Here is a 16,392-nt window from a genome sequence, read left to right on the forward strand (position 1 = left end):
GTTGATGGGTGGTGTGAGCCGCGCCCGTCCATCCTGACGGGGCGCGCTGGTGCGTACGTGGGGACCTCATATCGAGCCAGCCTGTCCCGGTATCGCTGTAGGAATTTACGGGGTCTTCGTGCTCCTGCCCTCCGAACTCCGGTAGTAGTGAGTGCCGCCGGGGCGTGGTGCGATAGGAGGCGCCGGCATCGCTGACGGTCTGTCCAGCGCGAGCTCGCATGCACAGCACATGAACAGCCCATTCCTAAAGTTGAGGAACTCCCGGGCCTCGGTGCACGAGCGGTGCCTCACGGTGCCGCACTGATGGCAGAACGCCACCTTATCGGGCCGCCGATGACACCCCCTCGCGCCGCACTTAAATGTAGACGTCGGCCCTGGTTTTCTGTCGTCAATGTCCATTTTGGGCTTCTTCTCCGTGTCGCAGGTATAGGTGGCGTAATTTCCACCGCGGCATGATTTACCGGAAAGCCTGGCAGAAGGCATGCATGGCATACCCTTTCCATGTCTATGCTCACGGCTCCGTCACGGCTCATGTTCATGCTCATGTTCGGCGCGTAGCAGCTGCGCAGCTGCACCACTCGATCCCTGTGTGAGGTGTGCGGATTTCCGCTCCCACTGTTGTTATCGCGCCTGGCGCGTAACTAAAATCGCGCCTTTATCGTGCCTGGCGCGTAACTTGATGCACGCCTTTATCGCGCCTGGCGCGTAACTCGACGCGCAACTATCGCCAGGTGCCCGCTCCTTTGGCCGTCTGCGCGTCGCGTCCGTTTCCGCGCGATTTCTTTGTTCCTACACGAGCCCTTACTGGTACACTAATTTGAAGCACAATAAATTTGAAAAATTTGAAAGTTAATTTTTAAGAAAATGAATGCCACACTAGTCGGCCGTCCCCGTTACCTCTGACTATTTAGACATGATTCTTGCTCGGGTTCGTGATCTCAGGGAATGTCCGGCCTTGTGGCTAGAGGTAGGGGTTAACACAGTAGGGCCCCCCGAGCTGTTATGGCCACTCGGGACGCCTGAAGAATAACACAAAGTTTCTGGAGGTTATTTGGTGATTTTAATACAGCACAGCCCAATACATGGTGCTGCCTGTTCTGGCCGTAACGGTTTTCCCGACGTGACTAGTCACACGCGCAGCTCACTTCCTCAGTGGCGGCTCACGATTTTAATGCGCGTGAGGGGCGGACTTGTACACGTGATGCGATAGTTACAAAAATACACTCTGACATGATGAACAATATCTTAACGAACAATACACTTCACTATTACCTAACACTTAATAAACTGGGCTAGTGGCACGAAGGCCCGTGTCTCCGGTGACTCTATGTGATACCTAGATGTGTCCCAGGGACTGATTCGTTAATACATTTGGCGGCACAATGCCGTACAACGGTGATACATAAACCCTAACGTGACAGTTAACACTTTGACGAGCAACTATTTCACTACTACATAACACTTAAGGCTAAGATCCTGAGTTTCTCGCGAGCTGGCAAAGACACGCGTAGTTATCTTTGTCCTCAACAGAGCGCACTAGTAGTACGGCTGAACGATGTAGTGACGCGCTGAAAAAGGATTGGGGGGGGGGGGGGGGGGGGGGGGGAAGAGGACGCTGTTCTCAGAATTCTTATCTCCCAGCGGGGGTGTCATGTTTACGACAGGTCTGGAAGAGGGGGGTGGGGGGAAGAGTGTACTCTGCCTCGGCGAGCATTTAGATTTCCAATCCCTTTGCCATTCTGTCCCTTTCCACCACACCCACTCAAGACTACTCGATCCTCAACAAAGCGCAAGGGAATAAATATTACTATTTTTGGTACATTTCAGTTAGAAACCTGTACGTAACCGAGTGCAACCCAAGGTAATTATAATAAATATTAATTTGGTGCACTACACATATACGATATACAAATTGTATGTTTTACTGCGGTGATTATGTGGCCAAAACTGTCAGATTTGGTCTCTTTTGCAAGAACGCTCGTTCACAGCTAACCACTACATTCAAATAAACTGGCCAGTAATGAGTAATGTAGTTTTCCTGCCCCTGTAAAAAAAAATAATAATTTTTAACTGAGTACTACAAAGGTTTTGCGCTTCTACAAAATTTTTTTTTTTTTCCACATTTTGTCACAGGTGTGTGCGTATGTGTATTATACAAACAGTTGAACGTTGACCATCTAATAGCATGACTTTATGTTGCAAAACGGTATTATTTGCTATATTGATATCTGATTAGAACTGTATTTTTCTGTGCAACTATATATATATATATATATATATATATATATATATATATATATATATACAGGCGAACTTTTTATACTATCGGATAATTTTTTGTAGCTGAATATCTGTCTTCAAAATATTGCAGGTTATTGCATTAATTTTAGTGTTTTAAATGTATTATGTTTTTATGTATGTATACATGAGGCTAGAGCTAGAAAAACGTTTTTGTTTGCTTTTTTAGCTGACCTGTGGCTTTTGATTACACTTTTTTTTTATATGTGATGTATAAAAACGTTATTAGTAAATGTCCTGGCATTCGTACTTCTTGTAAAAAATATAATCATATTTTCGAAAATTAAACTATCATTTAGTAATTTATTATTGCAATATAAATACTTGTGTATGCCAGTCGCGTCTGGCGAAATGAGGAGCTCCTTCACGCTATCCCTACTGGTGACGTCAAGCATCACTGGTAGTTCGTTTTTTATGTATGAACTGGATGTCAAAGAGGCTCGAAATAAACATCAGTTGTAACTAATAATAATAATAATAATTTAATTATGAAAGGGCCACATACTCGAAGAATCGCCTTCTCTACGCAATCAAACGTGTTTTAAAATATCTAAGGAGTAGGCTACACGTCATAGGTTGTATAAGAATATTTCGGAGGGAGCTAACCAAGGATATTTTATCGTGCATACAGATAAAGTGATATTTTAAGAGTAGTATTATCCCCCCCCCCCCCCAACACCACCACCAAACTGATGGATTTATTGGCACATCCGTACATAAAAAAAAAACACTGCTCCAGAATCTGCACCTGAATCGTCTTAGTGGGAAAAAGGTGTACATAAATTACGAGATCACTGAGGTTATAAGGAAGGTAATCAACCAGAGTAAGTGATTAGGAGCAAGGAATACTAATGCAATAAATATTCCATTGATATAATTTAATGATAATTTTTACTCACGTTTTAGAAGTTGATATTGCTGAATAGCAAATTTTTCATTTTAAAATATTGTAACAATGAAAAATTGCGAACCAATAAACATTTTTTGCTTAGTATATCATTTTATTATGTCTTAAGACAAATGGAAACTAGATATTATGAGTACGAAATATTTGTAAGTAATAAAAATTTACATAATAAAATACTTACATTCATACAAAATACAAATATTTTTCTTAGATATACAAGTATAACTACATTTCATTTTCGGCCAACGAACAAATAGTTTTGCTTTGGGCCCTGATAATAATACATAATTACATTTTCATTTTTCACCAAAAGTACATGAGGCACAAAAGTCAATAAATCTTAAACACACAATAAAAATATACCCAGATACAAACACCAATACAATAAAATAAAATACAATACAATACAATACTAATTTTAACTGAACATTTTTTGGATATATGCATAATTTTATTAAAATTAATCAGAAAGTAATGCAGTTACATGTTTGCAACCTTACGTACTTCACTTGCCTTTAACGAATCCGGATAAGTTCAATGTTTAGCCAGCCGAAAAGGATGTTTAGATTTTATTTTTAAACGCATGTGAAATTAGTCCTTTTTTTTTTAACACTTCATCGCTGTCACGTGAATTTACGGCAACATACATTATTATTGTACTTTTGTTTTGTAGTAACGATCTGTAGGCTAAATATGTACATGTGTTTGTTGAAACTTCGTTTTAAACATCCATATACATAAATTAATTTTGTCAATTTATTTATAGATACCAGTAAAATACAAAATAAATTATATTTATTTTACGTCCTCTTAAATTATTTAAATGATATATAAAATATGACCAAAAATATTTCAAATGAAGAAGTATTTTCAACTTCAAGTACGCGAGAATTACACAGACTCATTTACTTGCGTATTGCATAGCATACATACTTCACGTCCATTTCTGACAGTCTTGCAAAGTCACTTCCAAAGTATCTACAAGTATATTCTTCAGGCGAATTCGGACACGGCATTATAATCTTACATTATATCTAGAAGACGTGTTCTTACATTTGCTTGGAGTTTTAAATTATTTTTTTGAAATAATAAAGTCAATTTTAAAGTTTAACTCATTGCAGAAACACTTACGCAATATATTTGGTGGTTCTCTGCAAGTGTATTTTGTGTTTTATTATAGTTTGATAATGAAGTTAATATGAATTTATTGCCTTTTTTCTGATATGTGTATACATTAGATGTATATGAATATAAAAATTTATGTAACAGGATGAATCTTAAATGGTTTGAACAGTTATCTATAATGACTGAGTAGGTTTTTTCATTAAAAGCCTTTCTTTTTTACTGTTTAAGTTGGATTTCTTTATAACTCAAAAAAATTATCACGTAACTAAAAAAATGAATAAAAGAGCAAACTTCTGTTCGTATGTAGGTGTTAATTTTGCTACCGTTTAAATCATGAAAATAATGTAATACAATTTGTTCTCTAGATAATTAGATTTAGAAGTAAGGCTACATATTTTAGTCATTACCATGGTACGACTTCCGGAAAAGTTTTACATTTATATATTTTTTTTACAGAAGGTACCGGAGCTTGCAGGTTGCGCAGAAAGGAATTGTATTGTTTGTGAGAGTTCTCTGTTCGCAGTAACACCTATGATATATGTTTGATGTTCTGTTTACAACTCATCGTTAAAACTAAATTTTACATACTGATTATTATCCTTTTATTTAAAATCTAAGTTATTTACAGTGTTTAAAATATGCTTTCTTGCGTTTCGTTTTGTTTGTATGATATTTGAGTCACCCGCAAAGATAATGAGATAGATATTTTATACTGCTTCTTTCGCAGTTTTTTTAATTTTAGTCTTGACAATGGGGAAGCAATTATACAGGCTGTGCTAAATAGATAAATTATGCTTTATGTCATTGAGATCAAACTCTTCTATTTTTGTGCATTTTATAGTATTCCTAGTTTAGTTAATTTATCCAACAATATATTTATACAATCAAGGCCTTAGATGCTTTATAAAAAAAACTCATCTGATTCATAATCAGTTGCCGTGTATAGATTTATTTTGTAGATAATAAGCAGTATGGGTTTTAGTGCTTAGAGTTGATGTAAAACCATGTATTAAATTTGAAAGTATTTTGTACTTTTCATACTTAAAATTATCATACAATGTTCAAATATTTTTCGATATAATTAAGGACACCTGTATTTCGTGAATACATCTCGTGTCAGGCTATTTCACACATAACTGTAGCTTTTTTTTCTTAGAGGTTTGGCGAATTGCGGGCGTGCAGCAGTACGGTAACTACGTCCTCATTGGCCCCGTCAAGTGCGGGAAAACAGCCTTCACCGACCACAGCCAATAATTACAAGAAAAATCTACAGTGTTTTGTTAAATACCTTGACACGAAATGTATTAGCGAAATACAGGTGTCCCTAAATATAAGACGTAATTGCTCTCGGACGATAATTTTCTTTACTGGTATTATCACCTTTCTTATGCAGGAGAATAGTTTTTGTAGTCTTGTGATTCCCATTCTGAAATAATTCCAATAATGGAATATGTGTTTATTATAATAAATGGAGAAGTGTATATAATATTAGCAAATGGCTCATTAAAAATATGAAAAGAAATAATCATAAATTACAAATCATTCTACTGCACATAAATCACAGATTTTAAAAAGCAAAAATTACTATAACATTCAAAATATTACAGAGCGTGCAATGTAGAAAACACGGACGCATGTTGTTGTCTAAATGCAATAAATAAAATACAAGTCTGCGGCTTTAAAAACAAAAGAAATAAAATGTTTCATAAATATTCAACGCTTGTAAGGGTACAACTATTACACTGATATGACATAGTTTTTCTAGTAAGTACATCATACAAATTCCTAACCAGGCACACACAAATATATAATTTGTGTTACACTTCAATAAATTTGGCCATGATTTAAACCTAATAAATAAAGAATGCAAACAAGCTAAACTCTACAGAGTATCGTCGAATAAAATCTGGGCCAAAAGTAAATCAATATTTTAGTGCTCAATACAATTCGAAGGAAATGGAAGATATTTTGTAGTATTATAAATGATAATACAAGGATTGCTGATTTGGTTTTGTATTAATTTTGAGCGTAAAACCACCCCGAAAATATTGAATAAATTTTTCAGTTAAACTGCATATAAACTGAACTGGTTTGCTAGCTGTCTTGCTATCGTAAACATGACTGTGAGTCTGATTGGCCATGTTGGTGATATGCACGATTTTCAAGGCTGTCTCCCGATATTATATATGTGTTTTATTTTTATACAAAATGAAGCACGAATATGTTATATATTTATTGTATGAGATACTAGTTGCAAAGACGTTACAGTTTGATTTTATGGGTAGTGAATCAGTGGTATAAAATAACTTCATTTATTTTTTCCCGATAACATCTTTTTGACATTAGTATAAAATAATCACTCGCCAACCAGAGAACCTTATTTTTTGTAGTCATGAAAAAAAAATGTTTGTATTCAATATCAGCTAATAACTTACTATTGCTTATGTCATCAAATACATTTACAGTACTGTTCAATTTGTACAAGCATGAGAAGTAAACAATAATTAGAATTTTTTTATCAGATATAAAGCATCACTGTATCAAATTAAAAAAAAGAGTTCTCGTCAGCCACACAATTTCTGTCTCTCAAAATTCACACATCTGAAATTTTGCGTTTCTTTGAACGACTTTCTTGTGCCTGTATAATATATTCTGGCTCACGAATCGGTTGTCCCCTGGGACGACATGGATCAGCAAGCTCTGGCAACAAGCAGTTGTTAAAAAATCGCAACAATTTTGACTCCATTTTCTCAAGCCAGAAACAATCATCTCTCACAATTCTTTCTATTGAAATGCCTTTCGTTGTCCAAACGACAAAATCACACCACTTTCTTCGTGTGATGTGTAATTGCCCTTGCACTTGATAGTAGTAATTGTGAGAGCGATTCAAGCAAAGCTCGCCGTCGACAACTCTGCAAAAGAACGTTTTCAGCTGCATTGCTGCATCTAAAGGGTTAAGTTCCCTTGCAGAGTATGGACATTTCACCTCCACCAAACCATCTTCATCAACTAAACCATCAGGAGAAGCTGCAAGAAAGCAATGCTGAAGGTCAACGAAGAGACCACATTGTTTAACAGTATGGCCTGTTTGTTCTTCGTATAAAGCGACAGCTATGCGCTCGTTTGCTAGACCATGTATTGTGGCAGCATTCTCCAATACACGACTGTACACAATCGCTTCCACTGTCACTTTACACGAAGTATTTTCCCTCATTTTACAGACACGTCCGAAAAAGGAAGCAGTGACTCGTTTTCTCCGCTCCTTCATCCACAACTGACTGCTTCCTTGATCTCGTGTCTGCACCTCCAGATCATTCCTTTCTTGCACTGTAAGCTCTATGCTTCTCATCACAGACTCAGTCAGAATTTCTAGTTCAAGACCAGAAGCTGGAGGCTGAGTTGCATGAGGACCATAGCTCTTATCACCCTGTGGTTTAAATGATTCCGATTTCCGTGGTACATGCGGATTCATATCCAACCTTCGCCTACAGTTCGCCTGCTGTTTCTGTCTTTTTGCCATTAATCGCTTCACAGTCACTCCAGGGCTGTGACCTGTGATCGCCTTCATAGTTTGTCCATGCCATTTGTAGCGAAGTTGGAAAGACAAACCAGCAGCAGTAGCCCTACGGCTGTAAGACCCCTGCTGTGAACGGTTTATCTGCTTACCGCCAGCCATCCTTGCAACTAATGACATGTACATTTCTGCTTGGTTGGTTGTGAGATCCATTACAAGTGCTTGTGACTTTGCTCTCACTCGGTCAAAAGCTTGTTTGATTCCCACAATCAATTCACGAGGCAATGCGTCATAACTGCAGGGATTTGCTGTTTTACCAGCTCTCTCACACACATCTAAATTGCATAACTTATGGTCTCCAAACACATGGTTGGGCACATTTAGAAGTGTTGATTGAAGTAGCATAGCATCACCCCCACAGTTGCTGATACAACCTCTTGCACAGCGACAGAGGGCTTTGATTTTCGACTGGCTGAGATGCCGCATATGGATGCCCTTGGCTATGGCATAAAGATTCTTTTTGAGATTCTTCACGACATGGTTAGCACATTCAATCTTTTCAACATCTCTTCCGTACGAAACATTTGCAACTATGGCTGCATGCACACTTGAATCCCCATCACCAACAAACTTCTTAAATTGAAGTTTGTACTTGGCTTCACAGAACCGGAAACCTTCCACTATAATGTCTGCCTCCATTGCAGTGGAAGAATCAGTCCAGTTCCGGAAACACAGGTGAGGCGTGGGTTCCTTTTCCATCCGTTCGCTCCGAATGCATGCGGTACAATATTTGTTTCTCACACCAAGGAATAACAATTTCTTAGTGTAGAAGCCAATTATTATAGCACATCCAGACTTAGCAGAATACCTATGACCATAGGATCTTTGGCTCCAACCTCCATCCAAAATTCCTATGGTCCAAGCATATTCCTCATTTCCAACCATACAGATGCGTCCATCATCTTTCGCCATAGAGAACTCTTCCAGTGCAGCATCTTCCATTTCCTTCTGCAACATTGCCTTCCAGTGCTCTCCGATTCTGTTCTCGTGATAAGAAAAGCAACCCGGGCTCATAGGATGCATATCAATTAGTGACAATAGTTCATACAATGGTCCGTAGCCTAGACCAACCGAAATTGCGCCCCAAACAATCTTATCGTTGATATCTAAGTTGGTATCGATTTTGCATTTTCTTTTTCTTCCCACTGGAAGGCATTCCACAGGCTCAGATTTGAACTGCTGCTCTTGATTGCAGTGAGTGCACTTAAATTTAAAATTTGTCAGCAGACCGTACCTGTTGACACTTTCCAGAAAATATGTTCCTGAAGATGAAATGGGACACCTGTAAAACCAACATAATAATAATTTCTGGTAACATCTCCCAAAAACATTTGTTACCCGTTTGGCTTTCACACAATAAACAAGACAATTTTTTACTAGCATCGGCAATTTAGCTATAACTATTGCTATACATTGGTACTCAAGCTGTTAGGTTGTGATTTTATTAATTTCATACAACTGCTCTAACAGCATAATATTGCATACATCCAAACTACTGTCGTTAAAATCGAACATAAATAGCTTGCAGTGAATCCTGAAAGATCTGCCCGACTCTTTGTGATAAAAGATTATTCTATATATACGTAAATGTACGTTGAAGTGCACTGAGGTAAGGTGGTCAAGTTATCAGTACGGGTGTTACCTCGTTTCACCATACACAATAATCTTAGCAGCTCCTGAGCTCTGTCGAGTGACATGTGAACAGAATAAAATGAAAGAGATAAACTTACATGCCAGTAGGTTCGCTAATTTTTGAATATGAACAGAAGCTTCTTTATCTTTGTACTTATCAATATAATAACATGCACACCACTACAGTTTTCCCAAACTGTTGATGTGCATGTCACAATTAAATAAAAAAATAATTGTGACATGGCTCGAACAGATATACATTTTACATGCTTAAAAATTATGCTATTTTAATGTAAGTCTGAAATGTTGTTCAAGAAAAGGATACAATTTTCATTTGCATTTCACTGTGCTGCAAGAAGCCATGTGGCCATGGCCACATTTATTCGCGCATTTGCCCTCTTACACATCATGGTATAGTAAAACACTATTTCGATCGTCATCGTCTTCACCTCCAAAAAATTAATAATAAAAAATTAATAAAAAATAAATTGGATATTTACGTTGAGGTATTAAAATGTTACTTACTCGTAGAACAGATAGGTACTATCGCCATATCGGCAGACACGTTGGCACGTCCAACTGTCGTAAGCCAAGCGTGCAAATGTTATGATGCTATCTTCTTATAAGTAACAAGAATATGCACAATTAGAATATTACGTTTTTAAATTATTAAAAAATATATTTATCTTGTTCCTTTTACTATGTTTCTTAAAAAATTTCTGCAACAACGTTCTTCCGAAAGAAGGTATACACCGATTTTAAAGGTGCGTGCCTACTTTTTAATTTTATTTTTTTAGTAATTAGAAAATAAAAATTGGTACTTTTCCCACTTTCATCATTGAGGCTGCGACCCAAATTTAAAGTTTCCAGCCCTTTTGACAGTGGGTTAGAATTTGTATAGGCCATTGTGTGAGCGAGTGAATTACTTTTTGCATATTCGAGCAATTCTAAATTTAGGCCCTAAGTTTAATTATAACAATTTCACGTCAGCCAGAAAGCTCAAAGGCTGGTAAAACAATAGAATTTTATTTCATATAATTCTGTATCAATTTCATCTAAGTATTACACACCCATTTAAACACAATTTCTATACATAATAATTTTACTTCAGCAAGGTCTTCGGTTTCTTGTAACAAATAAAATTACCTAAAAAAATAACTGGACATACTTAAACAAAGTTTTTAAATTGTAACATTTGCCAAAGAATTTAAATAAATCTAACTGCAAATGTAAGAACACAGTATAAAGGTCTTTAAAATTGTATTTTGGAAAATTACCTCAATGTTTATTTGCTAAAACTCCTCATTTCACTTGTTGTGTGTGCGCGCACGTGGAACTTATGTTTCTATGATCATTTATAGTTGCAAATAATGTAGCGGAAGTTAAATTGAAAAATATATAATTCTTTCTGGCCAATATTTGTTTACAAACAAAATTTTACAGACCCCAAAAGCAAAAAAAAAAAAAAAGAATCGCCACTGCCTTGTAATTGTGTTTCTAACGAACTTGTATAACTAACGAAAATGTGTAACTGCTAGGGGTTAGTGATACAATAAATGCTTGGGTAGTGAAAAATCCATTGTTGAACGACAGCATCGAGAGATTGGCCCTTATTTTTGTATCGTTATATACATAACTAAATAATTACGGGAGGAAGTGGCCGTAGGCGGCTGGTCCGCTCGGCGCGCAGGGGGGTTCCTTTGCGCGGCTGCCAAAAGTATGAAATTAAAAGAAAAACATAATATTGTTCGTACTGCAATTCAACTTTGCATTGCTTAGTGTAAAACTATACGATAAAAATGGAACCCTGTAATTTTTTAGCATAGTAATTATTTTTTTTGTTTGTTGGGGCAAAAGTCCATCTTTCCCCGATGAAAATTTTATATGGTGTGCAATTTTTTTTCCACTATAGTGTTTAACCTCTTATCGAATAAAGGCTTACTACGTTAGTAAGTAGCTCCACCACAGTTCACTCGATATATGCGTTAGCTGTGATTACATTGGCTATTTATCTCTCCTCGTCAATATGGCTCAAATATATTTTCCTTTTATTTTCAACATTTATTAATTTAAATCGGTATTGTTACATATCTATCCTATTTACTTACTAACTAATGAAGTCAATAAGTTTGTAGAAGAATTTTCAACCTTCCAGCCGGTTAAACGTTCAGAAGGCGGTAAACAGTAGTGGAAAAAAATCTAAATAACTCAATTTTACATAAAACAATTTTTACCTGTGTCTCTCCAGAAGACGGCATTGCACCATGAAGTGACGAACGTCAACCATCATTCGACCCTCTAACATACTGAGTCCCGGATCTGTCTGTGGCAATGGAGGCTCGTAAACCACTATCAGCGGAGGAAGGTCATCATTCCTAGAAGAGTTATTCCCTTTTAAGAAACATAGCCCATACAATAATTTTTATTCATATGAGTATTATCACATGAATTCTAAATTTACCTGTCATATCACAAACAAGATATGTAAGTGTAAAGCTTACCCTTGATAGTCATCGGACAGAGTATGTGTACTGTCATCAGTGTTGCGTGATGTACACGCCGCCACTGAAGACGCCATGGTGGTTACATCTGGCACTGTGGGGACCGAACTTTCACCGCCTGGGCTCTCTGGCAAGGTTGGTGTTGCAGGACCATCACCAGCAGGCAGAGGGTTCTGTGTCAACCCCAGCTTCTTCTTTTTTCTCGCTAATGTTGCAAGCCTAAGTGAAATAATATAATTCATTAGAGTAGTTAAAGAATTTTAATTTGCCTTTGCTTTAATATTCATTAAGTTTGCTAGTTTAAGATTTATTAAAAATTTATTTAAAGGAAACTATTTAATTAAAAATAGCCTGTCCCCCCCCCCTTCTTTTTTTTGTGATTCATCTGCTGTTTGCCTAGATTTAGTCCATTAATCATTAATCTCTCTGTTGTCTATTTTCATCTGTAATATTTTTTAAAATATTTCTGAGTTAAGTGGTTTTTGTTTGTTGATTTTACTCTCGAATTGTTTAAGGTTTTTTCTGGGTGCACTTATAGCAATTTTTGCGGAAATTTTGATTTATTTACTACACATTATAGCATAAGTTTCGACCAATAGGTGGCACGGTAAAATGTCTAACATGTTTTTTATGTGATTAATTACGCATTTGTATTTAAAAATGCTTAAACTGTCTTTGGAATTTTGAATTCTATTCTGAACCACCTTTAGCATGTTACTGAATTTTACGTAACTATAAAAGATGTTGTCAATAACTTAATATGTTGCTCAGAATTCATATAGTATTACATTTGGCAAATTTTAAACCTGTAGATGCTCTTTAATAGTACTTAATTTTTTTTCATTATTTTTGCAAACAGTAGTTGTACCTTCGGAAATAAAAAGTAAATATTACAAAACTAAACTTGAAAAATATTTATCTACTGTATTAATCTTTATGCTACAAAACGAAATTTCGTTTGTGTGTGGGTACATTTTCACATTTGTAGTGTTACGTAACTGTTTACATACACGGATATCATCGTGATTATGGTTAAATATTTTTTTAATAAAATTAGTCAAGATTTAATTTAATAATGGGCCATTTCAGCGAAAAACTTGTAATGAAATGTTGGTATTCTGTAAGACAATGAGTTGAAGGATTGCTGGAATCAGAAGAAAAAAACAGTATGTGACGAAATTGTTTGTTTGTTTTTTTCGAAAGAGGAAGTATCTAAAATAAACTTAATCTCATAACGTGCCAGAGACGATTAAATGTTATGTTTTTGTGCACGTAAACTGTCAACAGAAAATAAAATTTTTCTAAATGGCCTGCTTGTTTTTAGTGCATTATATACTGTATTTTATATACGCATTTGTTATAGGAATATACTATAAACTTTGACTTAATGGAACGATGTACGACATGTAATATGATTTGTCTTGTCATTTAGGTTGTATTTCCCAGGTTAGAACGAACAGTTACAACTCAAATGGAATTTTTAAGTAAGTACTTAAGTTTAAAAATTCATAATATGTTTGTGCCGCGTAGAATGCATGAAAACCATCGATAACTATATAATAATTGCCGCGGACTAATACGTATGCACTCATTTATACAAATTTGATTTCCTAGTCTAAACTCCCCCGTATCAAATACAGTCCTGCTACGATATTTGTTTTGTTTGCATTCATTTTGTTTTAGCACACCAATGTTTTTTTATGGCATATAAAACGTGCATTTTGTATCTAATTCTTATTCCTTACATTACTTTCTTTAGAAAATTTCAAATACGTAAGGAAAAATCATTAAAAAAAATATAGAATTTTCAACGTACCAGCGCAGCGGTGCGACTTCCTGAAAGATTTTATGTAGTTTTACGTTTCATAGTCCAAGAAACCCATAACCATCATCAGTTCTAAAGTTATATGTATATGTATGTATATATATATATATATCACAATTTTATGAACACGATAACTGCCGTAATTTTTCGCACATCAATTCCAAACTGATACATAAAATCAAGTAATGGAAAATCTCGATCGAGTTCGTCAATGGACAAAATCAGTCCATAGGGGTAGAAATGGGGAAGGTTTTTTTTAACAGAAAAATCGCAACAACTTCCATAATATGATGCATATCGCATCCGTGTGAACATAAAGCTTAAAGGAAAAAATAGGAAGAACTTTTGTCTGAATAAGTTTTTGATACGACCAACCATAACTGCAAGGGGTGTAAAAATTTAAGTGTTTCGGACCAAAAAAATCGTAACTCTCTTATTATGCATACTATCGAATCCGTTATAATTCTTCAAAAACCTTGTAATTTTTTAACTAAATCTTTTGTCGGAAACAATTTTTGATTAGACGAACCATTTTTGCAGGGGTTAAACAGGAATTGACAAAAAAAAAATCATTGCTCCCTTAGTAGGCACACCATCGAATATGTTCTAACTGTTTGTAAATCTTATAAACGTTATCAAAAAATTTTGTCTGAAACAATTTTAGATACACCCAATCATTGCAGAGTTATCCTTAATTTTCGCTATAGCAAAAAACTATGGGGAAATATTGAATAAACACAATCTCTTTCATTGCTATATCAATTTGTTATTTAATTTGAGGTGTTGCAGTTACTAGGAAACATGTATCACATTAAAAGAATATTCATATTTTTAAATTTTTATATAACCAAGCATCACTGCAATGGGTGAAATAACAAAAAAAAAATCATTGTTTGAGTAACTACGCTATATAATATATACGTCTTAATTTTTTATAAAAATTCTAAATACTATCTCAAACCTTTATCAAATAAATAAATACTACAAAATATACGGGCGAAAGGGATTTTTAATATAATGCCATTGATTTTAACACCAACACAGTATGTACAAGAAAAGGGTAATGTAATTATTTAAAAAAAAAATTACCGCTAGTTATAAATTAATAAATTCTTTAAACTCTAAACCAATAAAACGGCTAATAATATAAATATATATAACATAAATATATACATATGAATGGACTGGAATTACTTTTCCGGGGGAAAAAAAATACAATATGTGATTACAATGTAGAACAAGTACATAAAAATACTTACTCAAGTTGGCGTCGATGGGCTTCTTTCCATTTCCTGCTGTGCTTCATTTTAAATACACGTCCACTTACTATTGCTGATACTAGTGTTGTGTTTTGACCGTTTCGAAGCGATAATATTCCCGCCTGAACTCCTGCGATATTCGAGGCATCTAGTGAGTAAACTCGGAACCAACCGGAGCTCTAGCGGCAAACTGTTGAACTCGTTCCTTTCATCAGCGGCAAGTGACAGTTAAATCACAATATTTTGTACTCAGATTATTTAAATTCTGTACGTTGTATTAAAAAAATTAAACCGAAGAATTGTTCATTGTACCTCCTTTAAGTTGTGTGCAAAGTAACAGCCGTGTACAGTTTAAATATATACCTAATATTTAGTTTTGAAAATTTCTAAATTAAAATTAAATAAGAAAGAATTTTTTGAGAAAATTTTCATCATCATATTTACAAAATTCAAAGTTTTATTTACAATTCTACTGTTTATTAATTTTTTTATCTACTACGATATTCATGGGAGAAATAATTTTCTTGGAGGCTGCAAAACTAAGGATCTTAGCCTTAATAAACTGGGCTAGTGGCACGTAGGCCCGTGTCTCCAGCGACTCTTACGTGATATCTAGATGTGTCCCAGGGACTGATTCGTTATTACGTTCGATGGCATGTGTCGCCTGCTGGCTGCCCCGAGCGGGCCAAAACTAAGTAGCCTGTAGGCTAAGTTGGGGCGTGAAGCACCGACGTAAATTATCGTAAACTTCCCACAGTACTTACGTATGACGTAGAACACTCATCTTGGAGCACTGATTTAGTTAAGTTAAATACCTCATGGTAGATTGAGGCCGACCGCGGAACTGTAGGTAAAAGTTTGAAAAGATATTACACTATTGAAAACTACATGTCGGTGAAAGCAAAGGTTGATGGTTCCGCGTTGCGCGCAGGCGCAGGCTGCCGGCCTGTTCGAGCTCTCGAAGGACACTACCTGTGTTGCCGTGCGCGACCCCCCCTCCCCCGCCAGCCCTCCCGCGGAAACGTGTGAATTTCGCGGGAAACTGAACCGGCCAGGTTCGGAACAAAATGCACAGTGAGACATAATTTTGAAAGGACTGAATTATTAATTAATGAAAAATAATGTTTAATAAAAACCTGTGGAAAATATAATTAAAATAATTTGTTGTAGTGAGGCGGAGGGATATGCCACACCCAGCCGGATCCTTCCGCCGGCGCAGCACTCGTTGCATGGCGTTCGCCTCGTCGCACGAACTACACTTTTCTGCGCGC

The 16,392-nt window shown here is 36.0% G+C and overlaps 1 protein-coding gene across 1 annotated transcript; it reads right to left on the minus strand.

The window, feature by feature from the left end:
• Window positions 1–3,170: 3,170 nt before the first annotated feature.
• LOC134528212 (uncharacterized) lies at window positions 3,171–14,737 on the minus strand. The gene is made up of 3 exons (XM_063361628.1): window positions 12,038–14,737; window positions 11,771–11,911; window positions 3,171–9,186 (listed from the first exon to the last, which is right to left on the minus strand). The coding sequence occupies exons 1-3, from the start codon at window positions 12,277–12,279 to the stop codon at window positions 6,924–6,926; spliced, it is 2,646 nt and encodes an 881-aa protein (XP_063217698.1). The 5' UTR covers window positions 12,280–14,737; the 3' UTR covers window positions 3,171–6,923.
• Between the last annotated feature and the right edge of the window lie 1,655 nt (window positions 14,738–16,392).

Source organism: Bacillus rossius, chromosome 1, assembly GCF_032445375.1.
Source record: "Bacillus rossius redtenbacheri isolate Brsri chromosome 1, Brsri_v3, whole genome shotgun sequence".
Classification (NCBI taxonomy): domain Eukaryota; kingdom Metazoa; phylum Arthropoda; class Insecta; order Phasmatodea; family Bacillidae; genus Bacillus; species Bacillus rossius.

What these genes read in the sequence shown, in the direction of transcription:
- LOC134528212 (XM_063361628.1), bottom strand. Translation starts at nt 12,279, where the DNA reads ATGAATTATATTATTTCACTTAGGCTTGCAACATTAGCGAGAAAAAAG. An exon ending in CTGTCCGATGACTATCAAGG is followed by an intron (nt 11,912 to 12,037) that starts GTAAGCTTTACA and finishes TAACTCTTCTAG; the next exon opens with GAATGATGACCTTCCTCCGC. An exon ending in CGTCTTCTGGAGAGACACAG is followed by an intron (nt 9,187 to 11,770) that starts GTAAAAATTGTT and finishes TTGGTTTTACAG; the next exon opens with GTGTCCCATTTCATCTTCAG.